Genomic DNA, 21,924 nt, shown 5'->3' with positions numbered 1-21,924 from the left:
ACTAGCTTTTTTATTATTATTAAAACCTTGTTTATTAGTTATTTGTCTAAATAACCTGCTTATTGTGACCTTTGACATTTTGCCAATCGATGCATTAGTTAAATCCTGCAATGTCATGCATCAGTTTAATGTGTCACAAGGGTTCTTTTCTGATCAGAAATAACATTACAGACATTTATTAATCACATAAGAGTAAAACGTTTCATCAGATGTAGGAATGAAGGATATGATAATTATGAATAATGGAAAATGAGACATTTATTTTGACCTGTTTGATTTACAATAAAACACACCCAGTTGCAAGAATGCTTGTGTACACTGTGAAATGTGGGGTTTTGTATTGATGCAATCTGACAAAACTAACATCACACACAGTGTTTAACTTCTCACAAACCTATTCTGGCTGCTTCCAAGTCAAATGTTCTCATAATTCAGTCAAAGTATTTTCAGACCCTTTAATTCTGCTTACTGCCTTCACACTTATATTAAAAACATACTGCATATGAGATCACTATAAACTAAATTATATATATATATATATATATATATATATATATATATATATATATATATATATATATATATATATATATATATATATATATAAAATTATATATATAATGGAAGAAATTTAATGAAGAAATGCAATGAAAATTTAAAAAAGTGAATTGCATCAGTGTAATTATATAAAATATAAGATGCTAAAATGTGAAAATGCAGCGTAGGCTTTTAATTTTTTGTGTAAATGTGCATTGTAATTTTCCTGTAATGCAGATCAGTTGACTAATGTTTTCTCTAATTAAGGATTCAACACAAAGTGCAGAAAGCTGTTTGTGGTGATTTCTTCAAATACAGGTGAGATTAAAGTCCATTCAGCTCACTTGAGATGTTCTCCTCTTTGAGAGTTTAATAAAGTTTTAGTAGTTTGTGTTTTGCTGACTCAAAAAAAAGCAAAGTACAAATAAATTGACCGTATTTATCAGCATATATAAGCTGTGTAAACCTCTGTGCAACAGAATTCAGGACATGATAGTCAAACAGAAGTTGCGCCAGAATGTACACAGGGTTGAGCCGAGGAGTCAGCCCATTGTCTTAATATGGTCTCTGTCTTAATATGGACAATCCATCCCGTGTGTCTTAATATGGGCCACCCGTCCGACACAGCACAACAGCGCCACTTGGAGCAGAGCACAGAAACGACAGCGATGAAAACACTGAACACGAGCGCCATCCAGCGGCCACGAACACCACAACACCAGCGCCTTCTTGATTGCGTTAATTGAAATGTAAATATTAATATTTAATTGTCTCTTTTAGCTACAACAACGTGACATGTTAACAGTATATATAAAATATAAATTAGTTTAACACATTTAATATTTATTTTGTGCTACACACGTCTTACAAGAGTTAATATTGTGTTAATATATTCAGTTTGAAAAGTTCGTATTTATTAGCCTATATTCTGAGAATTGCAAGAGGGAATATGAAGCCAAATATTCTCGTATTATGTCTTGTAACAGAGATAGGTAGGCAAGTGTGCCAGTTTTATAGTCTAGTTAAAGAAAAGCACAGGGTTTGGTTTTGGTTTCGTTTTTCCTGTAGATCAGGTGACACGCCACGAAGCAGGAAGTGTCGGGATCCACTCTTCGCCTTGATTTTCTATAGCAAATATTCTAAAACAAATATTTTCGGATTGATCGACGACTAATTTGTTGTTGATTTGTAATAAATGAATCAATCAATCAACATCAACTAAACACCTGAAGCTATTTCCAGGAAGCGCCGTTTGTGGTAGGCTACAGGTGAGTTTCTTTGAGTTCACTGCTGAGATTTTGAGGGTTATTTGCTTTGTTTCCTGGTTTTTCATAGATTTCATATACAAATTTAAGTTGCTAAAAGAGAGCTTTGCAGATGCCAAATGTCATTACATAACTATTAATGCTTGAAAAAATACAATTTTCTAAGTAGTTATTTAAATAACTATTTTTTCCTAGTGTAAAGAACATTTTGTGTAATAAAAATCTGTTTGTGTAGCTATAAACACTGAGAGAACAATACTGAGGTAAAGTTGGTTTTATATTCGCACATTCAGACTTCTTGACGTGCATTTTTCAATTTACATTATCATTTTAAGACCTGTTTATAATCAGTATACTGGACATTTTGAGTATCTTGTGTTTTGCAGCAATCTTATCATGATTGTGCTTTGAGAATATCATCTGAGGCACGGATGATGAGACTGCTTCTGAAGAAATCATTATAAAAGAGTTCAGTGAGTTCAGGGTGTTTTACAGACCAGTCAACATTGGGATGTGAAAATAAGCGATATGCCCACCATATAATAAGGGACCCCCACCCCTTTAAAATAAGCTAAATATGCTCATTTTGGAGCTGTTTTATTGTAAAAAAAAAAAATAAAAAATTGTTAAATGGTCAGTAATGTTTTATTATTATTAAAAAAATAAATAAATAGTATGCATTAGCAGCAAATGGATTAGCAAACAGTTCAGCTTATTAAAATTAATAGCTATTATAATGAAATAGAATCAAGCTATCAAATCTCATTAGCCGTTTCTTCACTGTATAACTTAAACGCAACAAATTAATCTCTTATTTATTTAGAGTTTTTTCATTTGATTACATTTAATAACAGAGGTGTCACTTTAAAACACATCTAACATTATAATGAAAGCATTCGACTGTTTTCCTAACTTTTTATGCTCATTTGAGATGAAATTAGTTGTGTTTGAAAAAAGACTGACATCTTTAGTTCTTATAATTAATTATGTGTATATGTATGTTCAAACATGCACCCAAAACCCAGACTTTCGTTCCACTTCAAATAATGTGTACAGAATCTGTTTGGGAAACAGTGTCTATTTATCACTATGGAGCGCGTCAGCTGACAGTCACGCACTGCTATATGACCGTTTTGAGGATTAATAATGAAGGGGCAACTGCACCTGTAATGGAAAGAAAAGGGAATCCCGCCATTTTTAATTTTATTTCAAAGTGTTTTCCTGCCTAAACAAAGCAAAAGCACAAAACAGACTCACATTTAAGAGCAAGGGGCGGCCCCTGGTGGTCCGGTGGTATGGGTTGCATATAGAGAGGATCGGCTCTTTAATGTTTATTTACCACCCTTCAGAGAAACACTGAAAATACGGGTGAAATACAGGAAAATACTTTTATGGGATTATAGCGGGATAGATCTGTAAAATACGGGAGAATCCCGGGAAAAGCGGGAGGGTTGACAGCTATGTATTTTATGATTTCAGGTTATTTACAGTAAGTGACTGCTTACAGCTAAACCTGTTTCTCAAGTATGTCAGCTGGGTGAGACAGAATCTGTGGACCTTTGTGCTATTACTGTGCAGAATGTAGTAAAAAATCTGTAGATAAATGTGGACAGTGTAGGAGCTGAAAACCTAACACATAGACTAAAAAATAAGTTCAAGGTTTACAATCAAAATCCAATTAAAACCACTTGTTTGCTAAACAAAACCACAGTCAATCTCTCAAATTATACATTAACTTAAAGACATCTTGATCATTTTCATCCGCTTATCAGGGGCCCGTTCATGGTGTCAGCAGTCTCAGGGGAGAGAACCATAGATTTTTACATTAGATGTCGCCTACTTTGTTGTCTATTAGAACGAGTGCGTCAATAGAGCCGCTATTTTTGTACAGGGTAGCGCTCTGTTGAAATAAATACAAGACCAAGCTGCAGTGGAGGACTGTGGCCATCCAGAGCCAGAGAATTACACAAATATGCATTTATCTATGATCATTATGCAAATATTTTTTTTAAATTACGAATATTATAATTTTCCATCACTTTTCTGTATTGATGGTTAAGTGACTGCACGGGCATTCCTGATAAGGAACGAGTGTTTGTGTGCATGGAAATGTATTATCCTCCCTCCCTGTTAAATTTGATCTAATCCATGTCCTGAAACACACCTCTACTGCTTTCACTTCCCATTCTGACGGAGGGAGCGATTCTTTTGTGAATGAATCTGTTATGAGCGAATCGTTCTTAATGCCAATAACACAAGTTTCTAGCACTGCAGCATCTCGTTGTCATATTTCATTTGGATTGTTTGCTCATTTTATTCAACAAAATTACCATAAGCTGAGTATTTAGTGCAAGTTGGAGCTGCTTTGTCTTATGTTGAATACAGTAAGTGACTTTATTATCATCAATAACGTTTCTAGAGTTGCCACCTAGATATGCTTAGCGTTTATAGCAGGTTTGGCATGCTGTCTCGGGAGAGAACCCTGAGCTCGGACATATTTGTGCCCAAGGCTCCCGCCCGGTCAAATAAGCATATCGGGAGATCTGAGATCAGCTCCCCCTTGGAAAAGGGAGGAAAAGGTGGAGATGGGGTGGAAGGGGGGGGATTCTTCCAAAACAAAGAGAGAGCAGTAGGGAGAAAACAATCCATGTATTGTAAACTAGGATCACTCTGATTGGATTATTACTGATTACAGATGAGCGGCCAGTCGTGCTCAATCATATCACAGGCTCCTCTTGAAATTAGTTTATGAAACTTCGCTACTTGTTTTGCACAAACGCTTATAACATATAAAAAGGTAAAAAACGAAATCTAACCCATGAAATGTTCTGCCTTTGTGCTTTGTTTTCTTTGTTTGCTCGTTACTACACCCATACACAGCGCTAAAGTCCAGTATCTTCACATTGTCACACTGTCTTGACTCGTGACACTTGTCCTGGAAGCACTGTACAAATGTGGTGGCGCCATTGACACATGCTCAGGGTCCCTATGTGATATCTAGTGTATATATATATATGAGAGAGAACCCCAGATTCTCCACAGACACCTCCTCCAGCTCCTCCTGGGGAATCTCGAGGCATTCTCAGGCAAACCAAGAGAGACATAGTCACTCCAGCTGGTCTTCTCCAAGGCCCCTTTTCCAGTGGACATGCCTGGAACATTCTCCTAGGTAGGTATCCAGGAGGATCTTGTCCTTTAATCATGACCCTAAGCTCATGACCATAGGTGAGAGTAGGAACATATCAGTATCATATATGTCAGTAAATCCAGAGCTTTGGCTATCAGCTCAGTTCCTTCTTTACTACAACTGACCAGACAAACAGAAACCCTGCCGGAGTCCATCATGCACTGGGAACAAGTCTGACTTATTGCCAGCAATGTGAATCCAACACCTGCTCTGTTCATACAGGGAATGGACAGCCCCTAACAGAGCGCCTCCGACCCCATACTCCCAAAGCAAACACACAGAATGCCATGGGGTACATGGACGAATGTCTTACCCAAGTCCAGAAAACACATGTGGACTGGTCAGTCATATTCCCATGAACCTTCTATCATGACTAGTATCGGTGTAGATCTGACCCAGTGTTCTACATCCTTGACAAAATCTGCATTGTTTCTCGTTTAACCATTGGCCAGATCCTCTCCAGTACCCCGCCATATACTTTTCCAAGAAAGCTGACTAGTGTGATCCCTCTATAGTTGGAACAAACGCTCCAGTCCCCCCTCTAAATATGGCAGCCACCTCCACCACCTCAGATGCCCAGTCTAGAGGAACTATCGACTTCCACACAATATTGCTGAGGTAAGGTTGCAGACTACCTCAGTGACTTCAGCTTGGATGATTGGGTAGGTAGCTCCTGCAACCCTGGTCTCTGCTTCTTCAATGGAAGGCGTGTCAGTGGGACTGAGGACACACATTCCCAGTTGAGGTCAACAGCTCCTCACTTCCACTATGATCAGTGTTAGTGTGGAACTGCTTTCCCTTCCTGAGGCACCGGATTGACAGAATCTCTTAGAGGCTGACTGGTAGTCTTCCTTCATGGTCTCCCCAAACTCTTTCCAGTTCTGAGTTTTTGCTTCTGCAACTACCTGGCTGGAGCATTCTTGACCTGTCTGCAACCATCAACTGCCTGTAGGCTGAAACTACAGCGAGAGACCTATCCCCAAGCCACAGATGAGAGGGGGCGACCCTATTGTTCACCAGGGAAAACTCAAACACATAGTGGCCAAGTTTTGGAGCTATAATCAAGGCCAAACCAGCCAAATTAGCATAAAAACACTGCATAAATACGAAAGTAAATAAATAAATAGATTGTAAAAATCTGCATTAATCTGCTCATGTACATTCTGTGTGTGTCTAGTCATCAGGAAGAAAAATAAACTCTGTATTTGATTGTATGTGTGTTCCCACAGTAAAATGGCAGCAGCGAGTGTCTCCTGGGCCGAGGACCAGTTCACGTGTCCAGTGTGTCTGGACGTCCTGCAGGACCCAGTGACGATTCCCTGTGGACACAGTTACTGCATGAGCTGCATCACAGACTGCTGGAATCAGGAGGAGCAGAAGCGAATCTACAGCTGTCCTTTATGCAAACAGAGCTTCACTCCGAGACCTGCTTTAGCTAAGAATGTGGTGTTTGCTGAAATGCTGGAGAAACTGCAGAAGAGCAGACTCCAGACGGCTGCTCCTGCTTCTGTTCACACTGGATCTGGAGATGTGGAGTGCGACGCCTGCACTGGAAATAAGCAGAAAGCTGTGAAGTCCTGTCAGGAGTGTAGAAACTCTTATTGTCCAGATCACCTCCAACAGCACGAGAGTCTCTTCAGAGGTCGAGGACACAATCTGATGGAGGCCACTGGACGACTGCAGGAGATGATCTGCCCTCAGCATAATAAAGTGATGGAGATTTACTGCCGCACCGACCAGCGCTGCATCTGTATGCTGTGTTTGGTGGATGAACACAAACATCATGACACTGTGACAATCGTAGCAGAAAGGAGAGAGAAACAGGTACAGTATACTGCTTGCTGGATCCCTTTAATAACATGTTTTTTTCCTTCCCATCAGAGAAACTTGTGAGTTGTGGTAGTTTAATGATATTTGTCTGCAGGGACATTTGGAGGAGAACCAGGCGTACTTACAAATATTAATCCTTAAGCGAGAGAAAGATCTTCTTAAGCTGAGAGACGCTGTTGACATTCATAAGGTGAGAAAAATAAACTGGATGGAGATTCTGTCATCATTTCTTTGAAATTTGTTCTTTAATAAACACAAGGAGATGTTTAGATTAATGTTCAGGCTGTTCTTATCAATCGTTTTTACTGTTGGTACTAAAGTGAATGAACTGAAAGTGATGAGTGTGTCCTGTACCAGCGCTCAGCACAGTCGGCAGTGGAGGACAGTGAGAGGATCTTCACTGAACTCATCCAGGATATTGAGAAACGTCGCTCTGAGGTGAATCAGCTGATCAGAGATCAGGAAAGAGCTGCTGTGAGTCGAGCTGAAGAACAACTGGAGCGACTGAAGCTGGAGATCAATGATCTGAAGAGGAGAAACACTGAGCTGAAGCAGCTTTCAGAAACACAGGATCATCTTCACTTCCTCCAGGTATTTATGTGTGTGTGATGTAGAACAGATGAAGAATGAGTGACGGTAACAAGCTTCTGTACTTATAGAGTGTTTGTGTTTGTGTAGAGTTGCCCGTCTGACACTTTCTCTGGATCTTCAGATTCAGGCTTCACTGTCAGTTCTCATCTGTGTTTTGATGATGTGGTGAAATCAGTCTCTCAGTTCAGAGACAAACTGCTGCAGTTCTTATCAGATGAGACCGAAGAGATCTCTAAAGAAGGTAAATAGAACCAGAATCAGAAAGAGTGTATTGCCAAGTGTGCTTGCACACAAAAATGAATTTGTCTTAGATAGAAGTCAGAGAGTACAAAAATTTCAATCATAGTGCTGACAAAAATAGAGTGCAATGTGCATATGAGTTCATTAAAAGTGGTTCAGAGGGGAACTGGCCTAGGGAGGGGGGGCAGCTCTTCTTGTGTCTGGCTATTTTGGTGCACAGAGCTCTGTAGTGCCGACCATAGGGCAACAATTCAAAGAGAAAGTGGGCCGGGTGTGAGGGGTTCAGAGTGGTTTTCTGAGTCCTTTTCCTCTCTCTGGAGAAATGAAGATCTTGGAGTGTGGGCAAGGGGCAACTAATAATCTTCTCTGCCAAACAGTTATAGAGCACAGGGCAGAATCTCTGACAGCAGAGTAGAACTGTTTCAGCAACTCCTGTGGCAGGAGGAACTTTCTCAGCTGCAGAAGAAATACTGCCTCAGCTGGGCCTTTTTGAGTCAATGTGAGTGTCCCACTTCAGGTCCTGAGAAATGTGAAGGGAGCCTTGTCAAGTATGGCTTTTTTCTCATGCTCGAAATTTATTCGAAATGTTACTCTGCTTTTAAAACATCTCACATACAGTGAGCATACACCCGGAGCTATTGCTTCCAGTGTTGTTTTTTTCAGTGGCACCTCAGCTGGGTGACGAAGGTGGAGAGAGTGTGGTTTATTTGCTCCTCTGGTCCTACACTCCTGCCGGGACCAGGAAATTAACCTGTAACCTGTAACCCAACTCTGCTAACCAACTTCTCCCAACTGGTGTGAACTTCCCCAAGAACAGGGGTGTTTCTCTACCGAGCTGTTTAACTCCAGGTTGTGACTGCACTAGAAATCCAGTTAACTGAAGTCCTCAAACAAGATCCTTGCATAATTCCCAGTTCTGCCAAGGTGTTGCAGAATATGATCCTGTGCTGACTGCGTCATCCATAGACCTGTTTGCTCTGTATTCAAACTGAAAAGGATCCAGCAAAGGTCCAGTGATGTCCTTCAGGTTGGGTAAGACTAGTCTCTAAAAAAATCACTTTAAAATCAAAGACATGAGAGGAACAGGTCTGTAATCATTGAGTCTAGTGATTTGGGGGTTTTGGGGGGTCGAAATGATAGTGGAGAATTTAATGCAGCAAGGAGCACAGCTTCAGTGATTTATTGAAGATCTGTGTGACCACGGGGGCCAGTTGTTTAGCACAGACAGGCAGGAGAAACACCACCTGGGCCTGAAGCTTTTTTAAGTCTGTTTTTTTTTTAAGTCCCGGCCCAGTTGCTTTATTGGTCCACAGTTTTACAGTGCTCATTACAGGTTATGAGGATTTTAGTTTCGGCCTGTAGGTTGGTATTAGATTAACCAAACAATGATCAGAACGTTCCAAAGCTACACATGGGACAGAATGCTATGCATCTTTTATTGTGGTGTAGCAATGATCCAATATTACAGTGGGACATGTAATATGCTGTTTGTATGTGGAAGGTTTACAGTAGAGATTTGCATTATTAAAATCTCCCTGAAGTATTCAAAGAGAGTCCGAGTGGTCTTTCTTTGTTTAGAAATTTGTTCTGCCTGCCGTTGTAGCATTGTGTTCACACACACTACTCACACAAACCTCTAACAAATAACATAAATTATCAAAAATCGGCAGAAAATTGTCTGGTGTATGTTGTTTTATGTCCAATAGTTTGCCTCTGGTGAAACTGATGAGAATGACTAAACACGAAACAAACTAATAAAAACTGCAAAAGAATGGATGAGGTCCATGTAGTTTATAAAAATTGATAAAAATGTTATCAGTTTATTCATTCATTTTCTACTGCTTGTCCGTGGCCGTGTTGCGGGGGCAGCAGTCTTAGGAGAGAACCTCAGACTTCCCACTCCCCAGACACTTCCTCCAGCTCCTCCAGGGGATCCAGAGGTGTTACCATGCCAGCTGAGAGACATAGTCCCTCCAGCGTGTCCTGGGTCTTTCCCGAGGCCTCCTCCCGGTGGGACATGCTTGGAACACCTCCCTAGGTAGGCGTCCCAGAGGTTTCCGAAACAGATGCCCGCCTCAGCTGACTTCTCTCGATGTGGAGGAACAGTGGCTCTACTCCTCTCGGGTGTCAGAGCTCCTCACCCTATTCATAAGGGTGCGCCCTGCCACCCGGAGAAGGAAATAAATTTCGGCCGCTTGTATCTGAGATCTTGTCCTTTCAGTCATGACCCAAAGCTCATGACCATAGGTGACGTAGATTGACCGGTAAATCGAAAGCTTTGCCTTTCAGCTCAGCTCCTTCTTTACCACAACAGACCAGTACATCGACCGCATTACTGCTGCCGCTGCACCAATCTGCCTATCAATTAACTGTTTCATCCTTCCCTCACTTGTGAACAAAACCCCAAGATACTTGAACTCCTCCACCTGGGGTAAGGACTTTTCTCCAATCTGGAGCTAGCAAACAACCTTTTTCCGGTGGAGAACCTTATTGCCAACTTATTGATGGCAATGCAAACCAAACTCCTACTCTGTTCATACAGGGACGAGACGGCCCTTAACAGAGCGCCTCTGTCCCCATACTCCCAGAGCACCCTCCACAGAATGCCACAAAAGACATGATCGAATGCCTTCTCCAAGTCCACAAAACACATGTGGACTGGTTGGGCATACTCCCATGAAGCCTCGAGCACCCTGGTGAGGGTATAGAGCTGGTCCAGTGTAACACGGCCTAGATAAAAACCGCATTGTTCCTCCTAGATCCGAGGTTCAATCATTGGCCGGATCCTTCTCTCCAGTACCCTGTCATAGATTTTGCCCGGGAGGCTGAGGTGTTTGATCCTCTTATAGTTGGAACACAGCCTCCGCCCCCCAGTCTTAAAAATGTGAACCACCACCCCAGTTGCCCAGTCCAGAGGTATTGTCCTCGACCTCCATACGATATTGTAGAGACGTGTCAGCCAAGACAGCCCCACAACATCTAGAGACCTAAGATACACAGGGTGAATCTCATTCACCCCCGCTGCTTTGCCACTGTGGAGCTTGCAAACTACCTCAGTGACCTCATCTTGGGTGATGGGTGAGTCCACCCCTGCATCCCCAGTCTCTGCTTCCTCAATAAAAGATATGTCGGTGGGGTTAAGGAAATCCTATAGTATTCCTTCCACCGTTCGACCACATCCCCAGTCAAGGTCAACAGCTCCCCACTTCCACTGTAAACAATGTAGATGTGTAGCTGCTTTCCCCTCCTGAGGCGCCTCCATGGTCTTCCCAAACTCTTACCAAACAAATTTTTATTTCCGCAACCACCCGGGCTGCAGCACGCTTGGCCTGTCGATACCCAATTGCCCACTCGGATTCTGATCAGGGAGGCAGTTCCTCTCAATCACGCCTCTCCAGGTATCATTGTCATTACCCACGTTGGCATTAAAGTCCCTCAGTAGAACGGGTGGTGGTCAAAGGTTAGGACCACGACAACCCGAACGTCAGGCACGGAAACTGGCTTTTAATCAGTTCAATCCATCTTTATTTTTATAGCCTTTTTTTACAGTGAACATTGTGTCAAAGAAGCTTAACATAGATGAAGTTCTAGTAAATTAAAAAAGCTTCAGCTCAGTTGTCAATGAAATTAAATAGCTGTCATGAAAATAATGTTAAATAAAAAGTATTTTGATTTCTCTTGACGTGAGAATTCAACTGCAGATGTGTTTGGTTTTTATAGTGAAATCAGTCCAGGTCATTCAGACCCCTGAATGTCAAACCAGTGAGTCTCAACAGTTTCAACAACGTAAGTTACTATAAAAATGCAGTCACAGTAAAAAAAAAATCCAGTTTATTATTTCTTGTTGAATTTATTACTTATTTTGTCTTCATCAGGTTCTCATCATGTGGTGGAGTGCACATCTGAGGGCCCAAGAAGACTTCCTGCAAACCTTCCTAAGCCAAAGGAGTCCGAACCTGCACCCCCCACCGATCTAAACCCATATTGTGGGAGGAAATCCAAAACCTCTGCTCGCTACCCTGTAAACTCATTTTGTGGGAGACAATCCTTTCCCCCACCCCCCAACCCTTTTGACTCAATATGGTGGATAAAGTCCAAAACTTCTGCCCCCACCCCTGTAAATCCACATCGGTGGATTAAGTCCAATCCTGAATCCCCCACCGCTGTAAACTTTTTGGGGGGAAGTGAGTCCAAACCCACATCCCCCACCCCTGTAAACAAATTTTGGACGAGAAAGTACAAGCCATCTGGCCCGCCACCCTTGTAAACTAATATTTGGGGAGGGAATCCAAACCTGCACCCCCACCCTTGTAATTACATTTTGACGTAGGCTGTCCAAACCCACGCCACCCCACCCCTGTAAATCATTTTGGGGAAGGGAGTCCAATCCTGGACCACTCACCCCTGTAAAGTATTTTGGGAGACGGAATACAAAACTTTCTGCCCATACCTATGTAAACACATTTTGGGAGAGGTAGTCCAAATCCTTAGACCCCTTCCCTGAAAACTCGTATTGTGAAGGGAAGTCCAATCCTGCATCCCAAACCCCTGTAGTCTAATTTTGGGGGAGGGTGTCCACACCATCTGGCCCCAGCCCTTGTAAACTTATTTTTTTGGGGGTGGAGTCCAATGCCCTTTGCCCTCACAAGTCTAAATTCATTTATGGGAGGAAGTCTTTGTTAACTAAAGATTAAATAAACAGTGGTTCTGAACGCCATGCATCAGTTTAAGAGATCATGAGGCGTCTTTTCTAATCAGAAATAACATTACAGACATTCATTAATCACATAAGAGTAAAACGTTTAAACAGATATAGTAATAAAGTAAGCTAATTATGAATGTTGGAAAAGATTCATTCATTTAGTTTCTTTTCAGCTTAGTCCCTTTATTAACCTGGGGTCATCACAATGGAATGAACCGACAACTTATCCAGCAGATGTTTTAAACAGCGGATGCCCTTCCAGCTGCAACCAAGCACAGGGAAACACCCATACACACTCATACTCACTCATACACTACGGCTAATTTAGTTCATCCAATTCATCTATAGTGCATATGTTTGGACTGTGGCGGAAACCGTAGCACCCAGAGGAAACTCCACACAGAAACTCTAACTGACCCAGCTGGGACTCGAACCAGCGACCTTCTTGCTGTGAGACAACAGTGCTAACCACTGAGCCACCGTGCCACCCTGCTAATACCCAAATTGACACAGGTACTAAAAAAATCTACTTCAATCATGAAACTATCAAAATGTCCACTGTTGCTGATATTAGACTTTTGTTTTCAGTAGCGATTTTAAAACTTTGATTGTCCTCGACTTTGCATATTATTAATCGGAGTACTATAGTATTAGTACCAGAGTACAGATGTAACACACTGATGAAATTTAGTTGTCAGTCATTGGTTTGTTAAAGATCCAATCCAGGGTCATTGCAGATACGTAATCAGTTCTACATTTTTGGGGACAGGGTAATACGTAACAGGAGGTTCGTCTTCTCGCAGTTTTCATTTTTGCTAATCCACCAGAGGTTGCTGTGTACACTTTTTGATGATGTCAAATTTCGCAATATACACCTCAGCCAACCAGGCCAGCTTCAAACTTGCTGTCAACTGACTGACCCACCCTCTTCCCTAAACCCAACCGATAGTATTTTCTTTTAGTGCAGCTGTAAAAGTGTCATCTGTAGTGGTTAAAATAGTCACAAATGTGTAACAGTACGTTTGTACTCTCAAAGCAAATTTGCAAATGTGTAGGTATTTTTTCTCTCTAGCACTTAAGACTTGTATCGGCAGATTTGAGCCGTTGTAGTAACATATATTTGTGTTTGGAAAAAAATATCTAGAAAAAATATATTTAAGAGAAAACATACCACATGCATGCATCTTTCTTTGTGTGGATACACATTCTAATCTGCAGATGTGCAAGTTTAGTGAGTGACCACATTTATAGATGCAGTTGTGTGAATGTGTTTTGCACTATGTTCACTACAGCAATAGTAACAAAATACATGAGCGGATAAGTTTCTTCATTTGTGATTCATCTACACTGTAAAAAGTAAAGGTGGTTGAAATACTCGGGTGAGGCAGTGGCGCAGTAGGTAGTGCTGTCGCCTCACAGCAAGGAGGTCACTTGTTCGAGCCTTGGCTCAGTTGCCGTTTCTGTGTGGAGTTTGCATGTTCTCCCTTCCTTCGCGTGGGTTTCCTCCAGGTGCTCCGGTTTCCCCCACAGTCTAAAGACATGCGGTTAAGGTGAATTGGGTAGGCTAAATTGTCCGTAGTGTATGAGTGTGTGTGTGAATGTGTGTGTGGATGTTTCCCAGAGATGGGTTGCAGCTGGAAGGGCATCCGCTGCGTAAAAACTTGCTGGATAAGTTGGCGGTTCATTCCGCTGTGGCGACCCCGGATTAATAAAGGGACTAAACCGACAAGAGAATGAATGAATGAAATACCCAGTTGAGTAGTCAAGGAACTTTAAAATGTATATTAAGTGCCTCAAAGCTCTTTCTCTCAGAAAGGGGTTCCTTGAGGAACCACTGACGGTCTTTGCAGTCCTTGCAGGACCCTTTTGCTACATGGGATCCTTCAAGCACTTTTTGTCAATACTGAGGTTCTGGAGTCACTGTTTCCTTACACTAAGACCTCGGAGCACTTTGAAAGTTATTAGAGGAACTCAAATTCCAAAAAAGAGTTACTGTAAGATCTGTAAACTTATATAATGGTTGCTGGTGGATCTCTCATATAAAAGCTAGCACTTAAAGGAACCAAGAGATTTTGTGACAATTAAATAGGACAATTAGAGACCAGAAAATGAGATGCACATTCATTTACTTAATATTTACTTAGTTATTTGTGCTTTTTAGAATGATATAAAATTTGGTGTGTGTTTTTCTTTTTTGTGTGGCACTCACTGTGAACACATAAGAATATCATTGATTAGAGTCTAGATATTAACTTGCTTGCAGTAAGGAGACTGACTGGGAAATTGTGAAAAAATATGAAAAAGTAAAAGTAATTTTGGAGGGTAAAATGCTAATTAGTCTCAACAGAGAAACAAAAAGACAAAAACATGCATAGGCATGTACAATTATGAAAATGATAATTATTATGGGGGACTAATTAAGTTTCCTGTCACTTGACCTCATTAGCCCCTCGGATTTTGACATTTAAAACAACAATAATAACAACTGCTGCAATAATAATAATAGTTATAATAATAATAAACTATTGTTATCATTGTTAATATTATTATTATAAAAATAGAACTGAAAAATATTTAAGGTATTACTCAACTTTTTGGCGCAATAGCCTAGTGGGTAGCGCGTCGACATATGGTGCAGTAACATGTCAGGGTGTCCCGAGTTCTAATCCCGGCTCGAGGATATTTCCCTTGCCCTCTCCAACTTTGCTTCCTGTCTTAATACTGTCCTATCTAATGGAGGCAAAAAATTAAATCTAAAAAAAAAAAAAAAAAAAAAGATATATATATATATATATGGTTTATTAATGAAAAAGTATTCCTTGTTTGTTTTGATAAACCAACAAGTATAACTTGCTATGAATATTAGTATAATGAAAATATAATTATATAAATAAAGAAAATAATAATAGGATTTGTAGACCTGCACTTAAGGATTTGAAAAGGTGTAAATGTAGTGTTGTTGACTCGGCTGGGTTGTACACTTGAAAATTTGCTCTGTGAGTACAAATGTACTGATACACCTTTGTGGCTATTCTACAGATTATAAACTACAGATTACACTGTTACAGCTGCTTGGTATTTTTGCACCAGTTTGGGTGTAGCCTGACAGTAACATCTCAAACAACCTGTTTCTGAAAGTGATTCTTCCAGATCATCTGGATCTGTCCTATTTTTTAGATTCATATTCCCCCCACTGTTTCTGCCATTTTATTTTCACCCAAGCATAATTGAACATGCATTTCTCATGGTAAATATGGTTCTTAAAGCTCACCGTGCTAATACCTGCTGCTAATATGTGCTTTTTTTATTGTTGAAGCCTTGTTTATTAGTTAATAATATATTAATATGTAATAATATATAATCATATATTTTGTTATTTTATTAATTGACACAGTAACCTGCTTTCTCAACATTGATATTTTTTATATCTATGCATTTGTTTAATCCTGCAATGCCATGCATCAGTTTAATAGGTAAAAGGCGTCTTTTAAATCGGAAATAACATTACAGACATTTATTAATCACATAAGAGTAAAATGTATATTCAGATATAGTAATAAAGTAAGCTAATTATGAATGTTGGAAAATATTCAATCATTCAGTTTCTTTTCAGCTTAGTCCCTTTATTAACCTGGGGTCATCACAATGGAATAAACCGACAACTTATCCAGCATATGTTTTATGCAACAGATGCTCTTCCAGCTGCAACCCATCACTGGGAAACACCCATACACACATTCACACACATACACCATGGACAATTTAACCTACCTTAACCGGAGCACCTGGAGGAAACCCACGCGAACACGGGGAGAATATGCAAACTCACACAAAAATGCCAACTGACACAGCCGGGACTCAAACCAGCAACCTTTTTGCTGTGAGACGGTCGTGTTACCCACTATGCCACCGTGTCACCCATGTTGAAATATATGTGACCTTTATTTCGACTTGTTTGACTGTTCCAATAAAATAATAATAATTATATAAAACACACACAGTTGCAAGAATAAGTTTGTGGGCACTTTGAAATGCAGGGTTTTGTATTGATTTAATCTGACAACACTAACATCACAGTTTTTAACTTTTCACAAACGATCTACAGTGTGTCTTATTTTCAGGCTCTCCAATTATGTTTACTGCCTACACACTTATGTTACATTAAAAAAAAAACATGTGAGATTACTAATAAATTTGGCATAATTCACATGCATACATTTATTTGTTGGTTTTTCCTTCTTCTTTGTTTGTACATTTATTTCTACTCACATTTGTATTGGGACGATTGAGGCTAAAAGAGTTAAATACGACATGTACTGTATGTGCTGTGAGGAGTGGGCTGATAGATCACGTGACTATACGGGAAGCAGTAAGCAGTCCGTGTTTTTTCAGACACAGGTGAGTTTAGTCAAAATAATAACATGCGAGTTTATAGTTGCGCTTTTCTGACAGGATTTGTCTCTTTATTGAGGGTTCGTTTAAGTGACATTTCATAACTTTAGAGAGTCCAGTGCTAATGTTTGCTTTATGAGTTTCGTTTTGCTGAACTGGCTGAAGTCACAGCTAAATAAAAAGTAAGAAACAAACGTGTTTATTTTTGGTCAGTACAGTACAATATGTTTTATTTGTAGGTTAAAATTTTCAGTAGCATTGTATGTTAACGCTTGTGATAATAAAAAAACAACTTTACAAGAGTTTAGGAGACTGTACGCGCATGCGCTGTTTGTGTAAACTTTAAAAACAGCATTATGAGTTGTAAATATGAGCAGGCTAATATTAAGAATATAAATTTAACGTTCATTTATTTTCCTTTCGGCTTAGTCCCTTTATTAATTAGGGCTCGCCACAGCGGAATGAACCGCCAACTTATCCAGCACATGTTTTATGCAGCGGATGCCCTTCCAGCTGCGACCTATCTCTGGGAAACAACCACACACTCTCATTCACACATATACACTACAGACAATTTAGCTTATTCAATTCCCTTATAGTGCATGTGTTTGGACTGTGGGGGAAACCGGAGCACCCGGAGGAAACCCACGGGAACATGGGGAGAACATGCAAACTCCACACAGAAACGCCAACTGACCCAGCCGAAGCTCGAGTCGAACCAGCGACCTTCTTGCTGTGAGGCGATCATGCTCCCCACTGCGCCATCATGACGTCCTGTGTGTGAAATATATGAAACAAAAATAATGCCTAAAGTATTTAAAATAAAAAGCTCGTCGAACAGCAATAACTGAAAATATAATGCATTGAATTAGCCAGCGCTTGCATTTTCAAGAGTTCCCACTTAGATATGCTCAGCGTTTATAGCAGGTTTGGCATGCTGTCCCGGGAGAGAACCCTGAGCTCCCGCCCGGTCAATAAGCATATCAGGGGATCCGAGATCAGGTAGGTCTCGAGAGCTCCCCTTAGGAAAAGGAGGAGATGGGGTGGAAGGGGGGATTCTTCCAAAACGGAGATAGAGCAGTAGGGAGAAAACAATCCATTTATAGTTAGCTTGGGTCACTCTAATTGGATTATTACCGATTACAGAGGAGAAGCCAGTCATGCTCAATCATATCACCTGCACCTTTTGAAATTAGTTTGTGAAACTTCGTGACTTGAATTGCCAAGGTTTTTATTTTTAGGTCCTGGAATTTAACTTAGCTGTTTATTTAATCTGTGAATTTTTTAACAAACACATTTCACATTTTCAGACTTAAATTCAATATTTCATATTCACCTTCTGGAATGAGTTTCCTAAATTTTCAGTTAATCTGCAATATATTGCCTGCTATGTCATGTATTTTAACAGCCGAATTTGAGCCACTAAATTTATGGAAGGGAATTTATTTAACTGTAATGAAATGAACTGAATATTGCCTTTTTGAATAATATACAGTTTAAGTAGAACTGAGTATTTTGGAAGTGAAGTCTGGAAGGTGAATATGAAGTATTGAATTTAAGCATAAAAGTGTGTGTGATGTTTTCACAGCTTAAATGACTTGCTACGTTAAATTTCAGAACCCACAAATACAACCCTGACAATTCAAATCATTCCAACGAAAGCACTTGTTAATTCAGTGCATTGTTTTTTCTCAGTTTATCATATTCCACAAGATTTTATTTTTTACACACTTCAGGCATTATTTTATTCGATACAACGAATATAGCAGAGAACTTAACAGGCAAAATAGTAGTCTATAATAAACAAAGGGTATTTGTCATCTATTATAACTGCTGGACGATGAGTAAAATCTAAATGTGAGTAAAGGAATAAGAACCTACAAATAATTGTGTGTGCTCTTTATCCGTGTGTTCCCACAGTACAATGGCAGACGGTTGTGTTACAGTGGATCAGAACCAGTTTATGTGTCCGGTGTGTCTGGACCTCCTGCAGGACCCAGTGACGATTCCCTGTGGACACAGTTACTGCATGAGCTGCATCACAGACTGCTGGAATCAGGAGGAGCAGAAGCGAATCTACAGCTGTCCTTTATGCAAACAGAGCTTCACTCCGAGACCTGCTTTAGCTAAGAATGTGGTGCTTGCTGAAATGCTGGAGAAACTGCAGAAGAGCAGACTCCAGATGGCTGCTCCTGCTTCTGTTCACACTGGATCTGGAGATGTGGAGTGCGACGCCTGCACTGGAAATAAGCAGAAAGCTGTGAAGTCCTGTCAGGAGTGTAGAAACTCTTATTGTCCAGATCACCTCCAACAGCACGAGAGTCTCTTCAGAGGTCGAGGACACAATCTGATGGAGGCCACTGGACGACTGCAGGAGATGATCTGCCCTCAGCATAATAAAGTGATGGAGATTTACTGCCGCACCGACCAGCGCTGCATCTGTGTGCTGTGTTTGGTGGACGAACACAAAAATCACGACACTGTGACAATCACAGCGGAAAGGAGAGAGAAAAAGGTACAGTATACTGCATGCTGGAACTCATCAATGACACTTTATTTTCCTTCAATCAGAGAAACCTCTGAGCTGTGGAGGTTTAATGATATTTGTCTGCAGGAACATTTGGAGGAGAACCAGAGAAACTTACTAATAATAATCCAGAAGCGAGAGGAAGATCTTCAGCAGCTGAGAGACGCTGTTGACATTCATAAGGTGAGAAAAATAAACTGGATGGAGATTCTGTCATTTGTTTGAAATTTGTTCTTTAATAAACACAAGGAGATGTTTAGAAGAATGTTCAGGCTGTTCTTATCAATAGTTTTCACTGTTGGTACTAAAGTGAATGAACTGAAAGTGATGAGTGTGTCCTGTACCAGCGCTCAGCACAGTCGGCAGTGGAGGACAGTGAGAGGATCTTCACTGAACTCATCCAGGATATTGAGAAACGTCGCTCTGAGGTGAATCAGCTGATCAGAGATCAGGAAAGAGCCGCTGTGAGTCGAGCTGAAGAACAACTGGAGCGACTGAAGCTGGAGATCAATGATCTGAAGAGGAGAAACACTGAGCTGAAGCAGCTTTCAGAAACACAGGATCATCTTCACTTCCTCCAGGTATTTATGTGTGTGTGATGTAGAACAGATGAAGAATGAGTGACGGTAACAAGCTTCTGTACTTATAGAGTGTTTGTGTTTGTGTAGAGTTTCCCGTCTGTTTCTCTCTCTGGATCTTCAGATTCAGGCTTCACTGTCAGTTCTCATCTGTGTTTTGATGATGTGGTGAAATCAGTCTCTCAGCTCAGAGACAGACTGCTGCAGTTCTCCTCAAATATGATAGAAGAGATTTCTAAAACAGGTGAATACTGATATGTTTTCAGACGAGTTAATTGAGAAATCAAGAATATATTAGTAGTTTAATGTTGATTTTGTCTTGCTGTGTGAGTTAAACTGCAGATGTGTTTGATTTCCATATAGTGAAAACAGTTCAGGTCACTCAGACTCCTGAAGATCAGACCAGTGAGGAGTTTCAACAACGTAAGTTACCATGAAAACACAGACAGTCCAAAAATACAACAGAGTAGTTTAATACTTTTAATTAAATTAAGTCTTATTCTATCTCTATCAGATTCTCATCCAGTGTTGGAGGGGTCTTCTGACGGCCCAAAGATCCCAAATCCAGTAAACCTTCTTGAGCCAAGGGAGTCCAAATGCTTGTCCCCCTCCACTGTAAGCTCATTAAGCTTTGGAACCACCTCCTCTGTAAACCCACCTAGCTTTAGAACCACCACCTCTGTAAACCCAGCTAGCTTTGGAACCACCACCTCTGTAAACCCACCTAGCTTTGGAACCACCTCCTCTGTAAACCCACCTAGCTTTAGAACCACCACCTCTGTAAACCTACCTAGCTTTGGAACCACCTCCTCTGTAAACCCACCTAGCTTTGGAACCACCACCTCTGTAAACCCACCTAGCTTTGGAACCACCACCTCTGTAAACCCACCTAGATTTGGAACCACCACCTCTGTAAACCCACCTAGCTTTGGAACCACCACCTCTGTAAACCCACCTAGCTTTGGAACCACCACCTCTGTAAACCCACCTAGCTTTAGAACCACCACCTCTGTAAACCCACCTAGCTATGGAACCACCTCCTCTGTAAACCCACCTAGCTTTGGAACCACCTCCTCTTTAAACCCACCTAGCTTTGGAACCACCTCCTCTGTTAACCCGCTTAGCTTTGGAACCCCCACCTCTGTTAACCAGCTTAGCTTTAGAACCACCTCCTCTGTTAACCCGCTTAGCTTTGGAACCCCCACCTCTGTTAACCCGCTTAGCTTTGGAACCACCTCCTCTGTTAACCCGCTTAGCTTTGGAACCACCTCCTCTGTTAACCCGCTTAGCTTTGGTACCAACACCCCTGTATTTGGAACCCCCACCCACCATAATTTTGGCAGAGGTAATCCAAAGCCTAAATAAACATTAGTATTAGTTTTACATTAAAATGTACATGTGCATATTTACATATAAATTTGCTTTATTATAAAAAGCTTTAGAAATTTCCTGTTTTTAGCTGTTTGTGAACTTACGTTATTAAAATCAGTTGCCTGATTTTGATTGATATAATAATATTTAAGTTGTCTTGATAATCATTTAATGCATCAGAAGTGTTTTTTTTTATTTTGTGCGTGCAAATAATTTTTCATCTTGACTCCTTTTAAATCCTTGAGCAACACAAAGCTGGACCACTTTGATGATGGACTTTGGCTGAGGGATTTTATGACCGGCGAATACTAGAATATCCGTTACTGCCATCTCACTGCTACCATTTTTATCATAACATGGTCTGTTAAAACAAAACCACATTGCTTTTCTGATGAGCAAGCTGGAATTTATTACATTTTATTATGTTACATTTGTTCTTATTGGATTAAAATGTTTATTCCACTGAGTTGTTCATGTTTATAAGCATGTTTATCTACATTCTACATTAATAACTGAGGTCAATATCAGGCAATGATGAAGGATAACACAAATATTACTGCTCTATGATGATTTGAAGTGTTCATTTGATTCACATTTGTACGCCACTTTGAATAAAAGCGTCTGCGAAGTGAATCAATGTATAAATTCATTCATGACATAAGTGTTTGTTTGTTTGTTTGTTTGTTTGTTTGCTATAAAATCAG

The 21,924-nt window shown here is 40.4% G+C and overlaps 3 protein-coding genes across 9 annotated transcripts in view; all 3 read left to right on the top strand.

The window, feature by feature from the left end:
- Positions 1-21,924, top strand: part of myh9b (myosin, heavy chain 9b, non-muscle) — a 798,697-nt gene that overhangs the window by 178,256 nt on the left and 598,517 nt on the right. The gene's annotated exons all lie outside the window — the stretch shown is intronic.
- LOC147845430 (E3 ubiquitin-protein ligase TRIM47-like) lies at positions 1,602-12,380 on the top strand. 3 transcript variants are annotated; one of them, XM_087243621.1, is made up of 7 exons: positions 1,602-1,805; positions 6,219-6,813; positions 6,914-7,009; positions 7,177-7,410; positions 7,498-7,651; positions 11,371-11,436; positions 11,526-12,380. In XM_087243621.1, exons 2-7 carry the CDS (start codon positions 6,223-6,225, stop codon positions 11,915-11,917), a joined length of 1,533 nt encoding a protein of 510 aa, XP_087099747.1. In that variant the 5' UTR covers positions 1,602-1,805; positions 6,219-6,222; the 3' UTR covers positions 11,918-12,380. The 3 variants fall into 3 exon arrangements, 2 of the variants coding, with proteins under 2 accessions (XP_087099747.1, XP_087099748.1); XR_015480198.1 differs by lacking the exon at positions 11,526-12,380 and having other exon boundaries at positions 7,532-7,651; positions 11,371-11,418; XM_087243622.1 differs by lacking the exons at positions 7,498-7,651; positions 11,371-11,436; positions 11,526-12,380 and having other exon boundaries at positions 7,177-7,443.
- The window catches only part of ftr46 (finTRIM family, member 46), a gene marked incomplete in the record, with an annotated part of 57,521 nt that continues 52,317 nt past the window's right edge, over positions 16,721-21,924 (top strand). Inside the window, 10 exon segments of one of the 2 annotated variants that reach the window (NM_001442650.1) lie at positions 16,721-16,750; positions 18,665-19,259; positions 19,359-19,454; positions 19,619-19,852; positions 19,940-20,093; positions 20,213-20,272; positions 20,364-20,569; positions 20,961-20,965; positions 20,968-21,106; positions 21,161-21,853. In NM_001442650.1, the coding sequence (NP_001429579.1) occupies positions 18,669-19,259; positions 19,359-19,454; positions 19,619-19,852; positions 19,940-20,093; positions 20,213-20,272; positions 20,364-20,569; positions 20,961-20,965; positions 20,968-21,106; positions 21,161-21,214 (1,539 nt within the window). 2 annotated transcript variants of the gene reach the window in all.

The sequence above is a fragment of the Danio rerio genome, chromosome 3 (assembly GCF_052040795.2).
Source record: "Danio rerio strain M-AB ecotype USA chromosome 3, GRCz13ab, whole genome shotgun sequence".
In the NCBI taxonomy this organism is placed as follows: domain Eukaryota; kingdom Metazoa; phylum Chordata; class Actinopteri; order Cypriniformes; family Danionidae; genus Danio; species Danio rerio.
Note: the sequence above shows the minus strand (reverse complement) of the source record. Positions and strands in the feature narration are given on the sequence as shown.

What these genes read in the sequence shown, in the direction of transcription:
- LOC147845430 (XM_087243621.1), top strand. Translation starts at nt 6,223, where the DNA reads ATGGCAGCAGCGAGTGTCTCCTGGGCCGAGGACCAGTTCACGTGTCCA. An exon ending in ATCATCTTCACTTCCTCCAG is followed by an intron (nt 7,411 to 7,497) that starts GTATTTATGTGT and finishes GTGTTTGTGTAG; the next exon opens with AGTTGCCCGTCTGACACTTT. An exon ending in GTCTCAACAGTTTCAACAAC is followed by an intron (nt 11,437 to 11,525) that starts GTAAGTTACTAT and finishes TGTCTTCATCAG; the next exon opens with GTTCTCATCATGTGGTGGAG.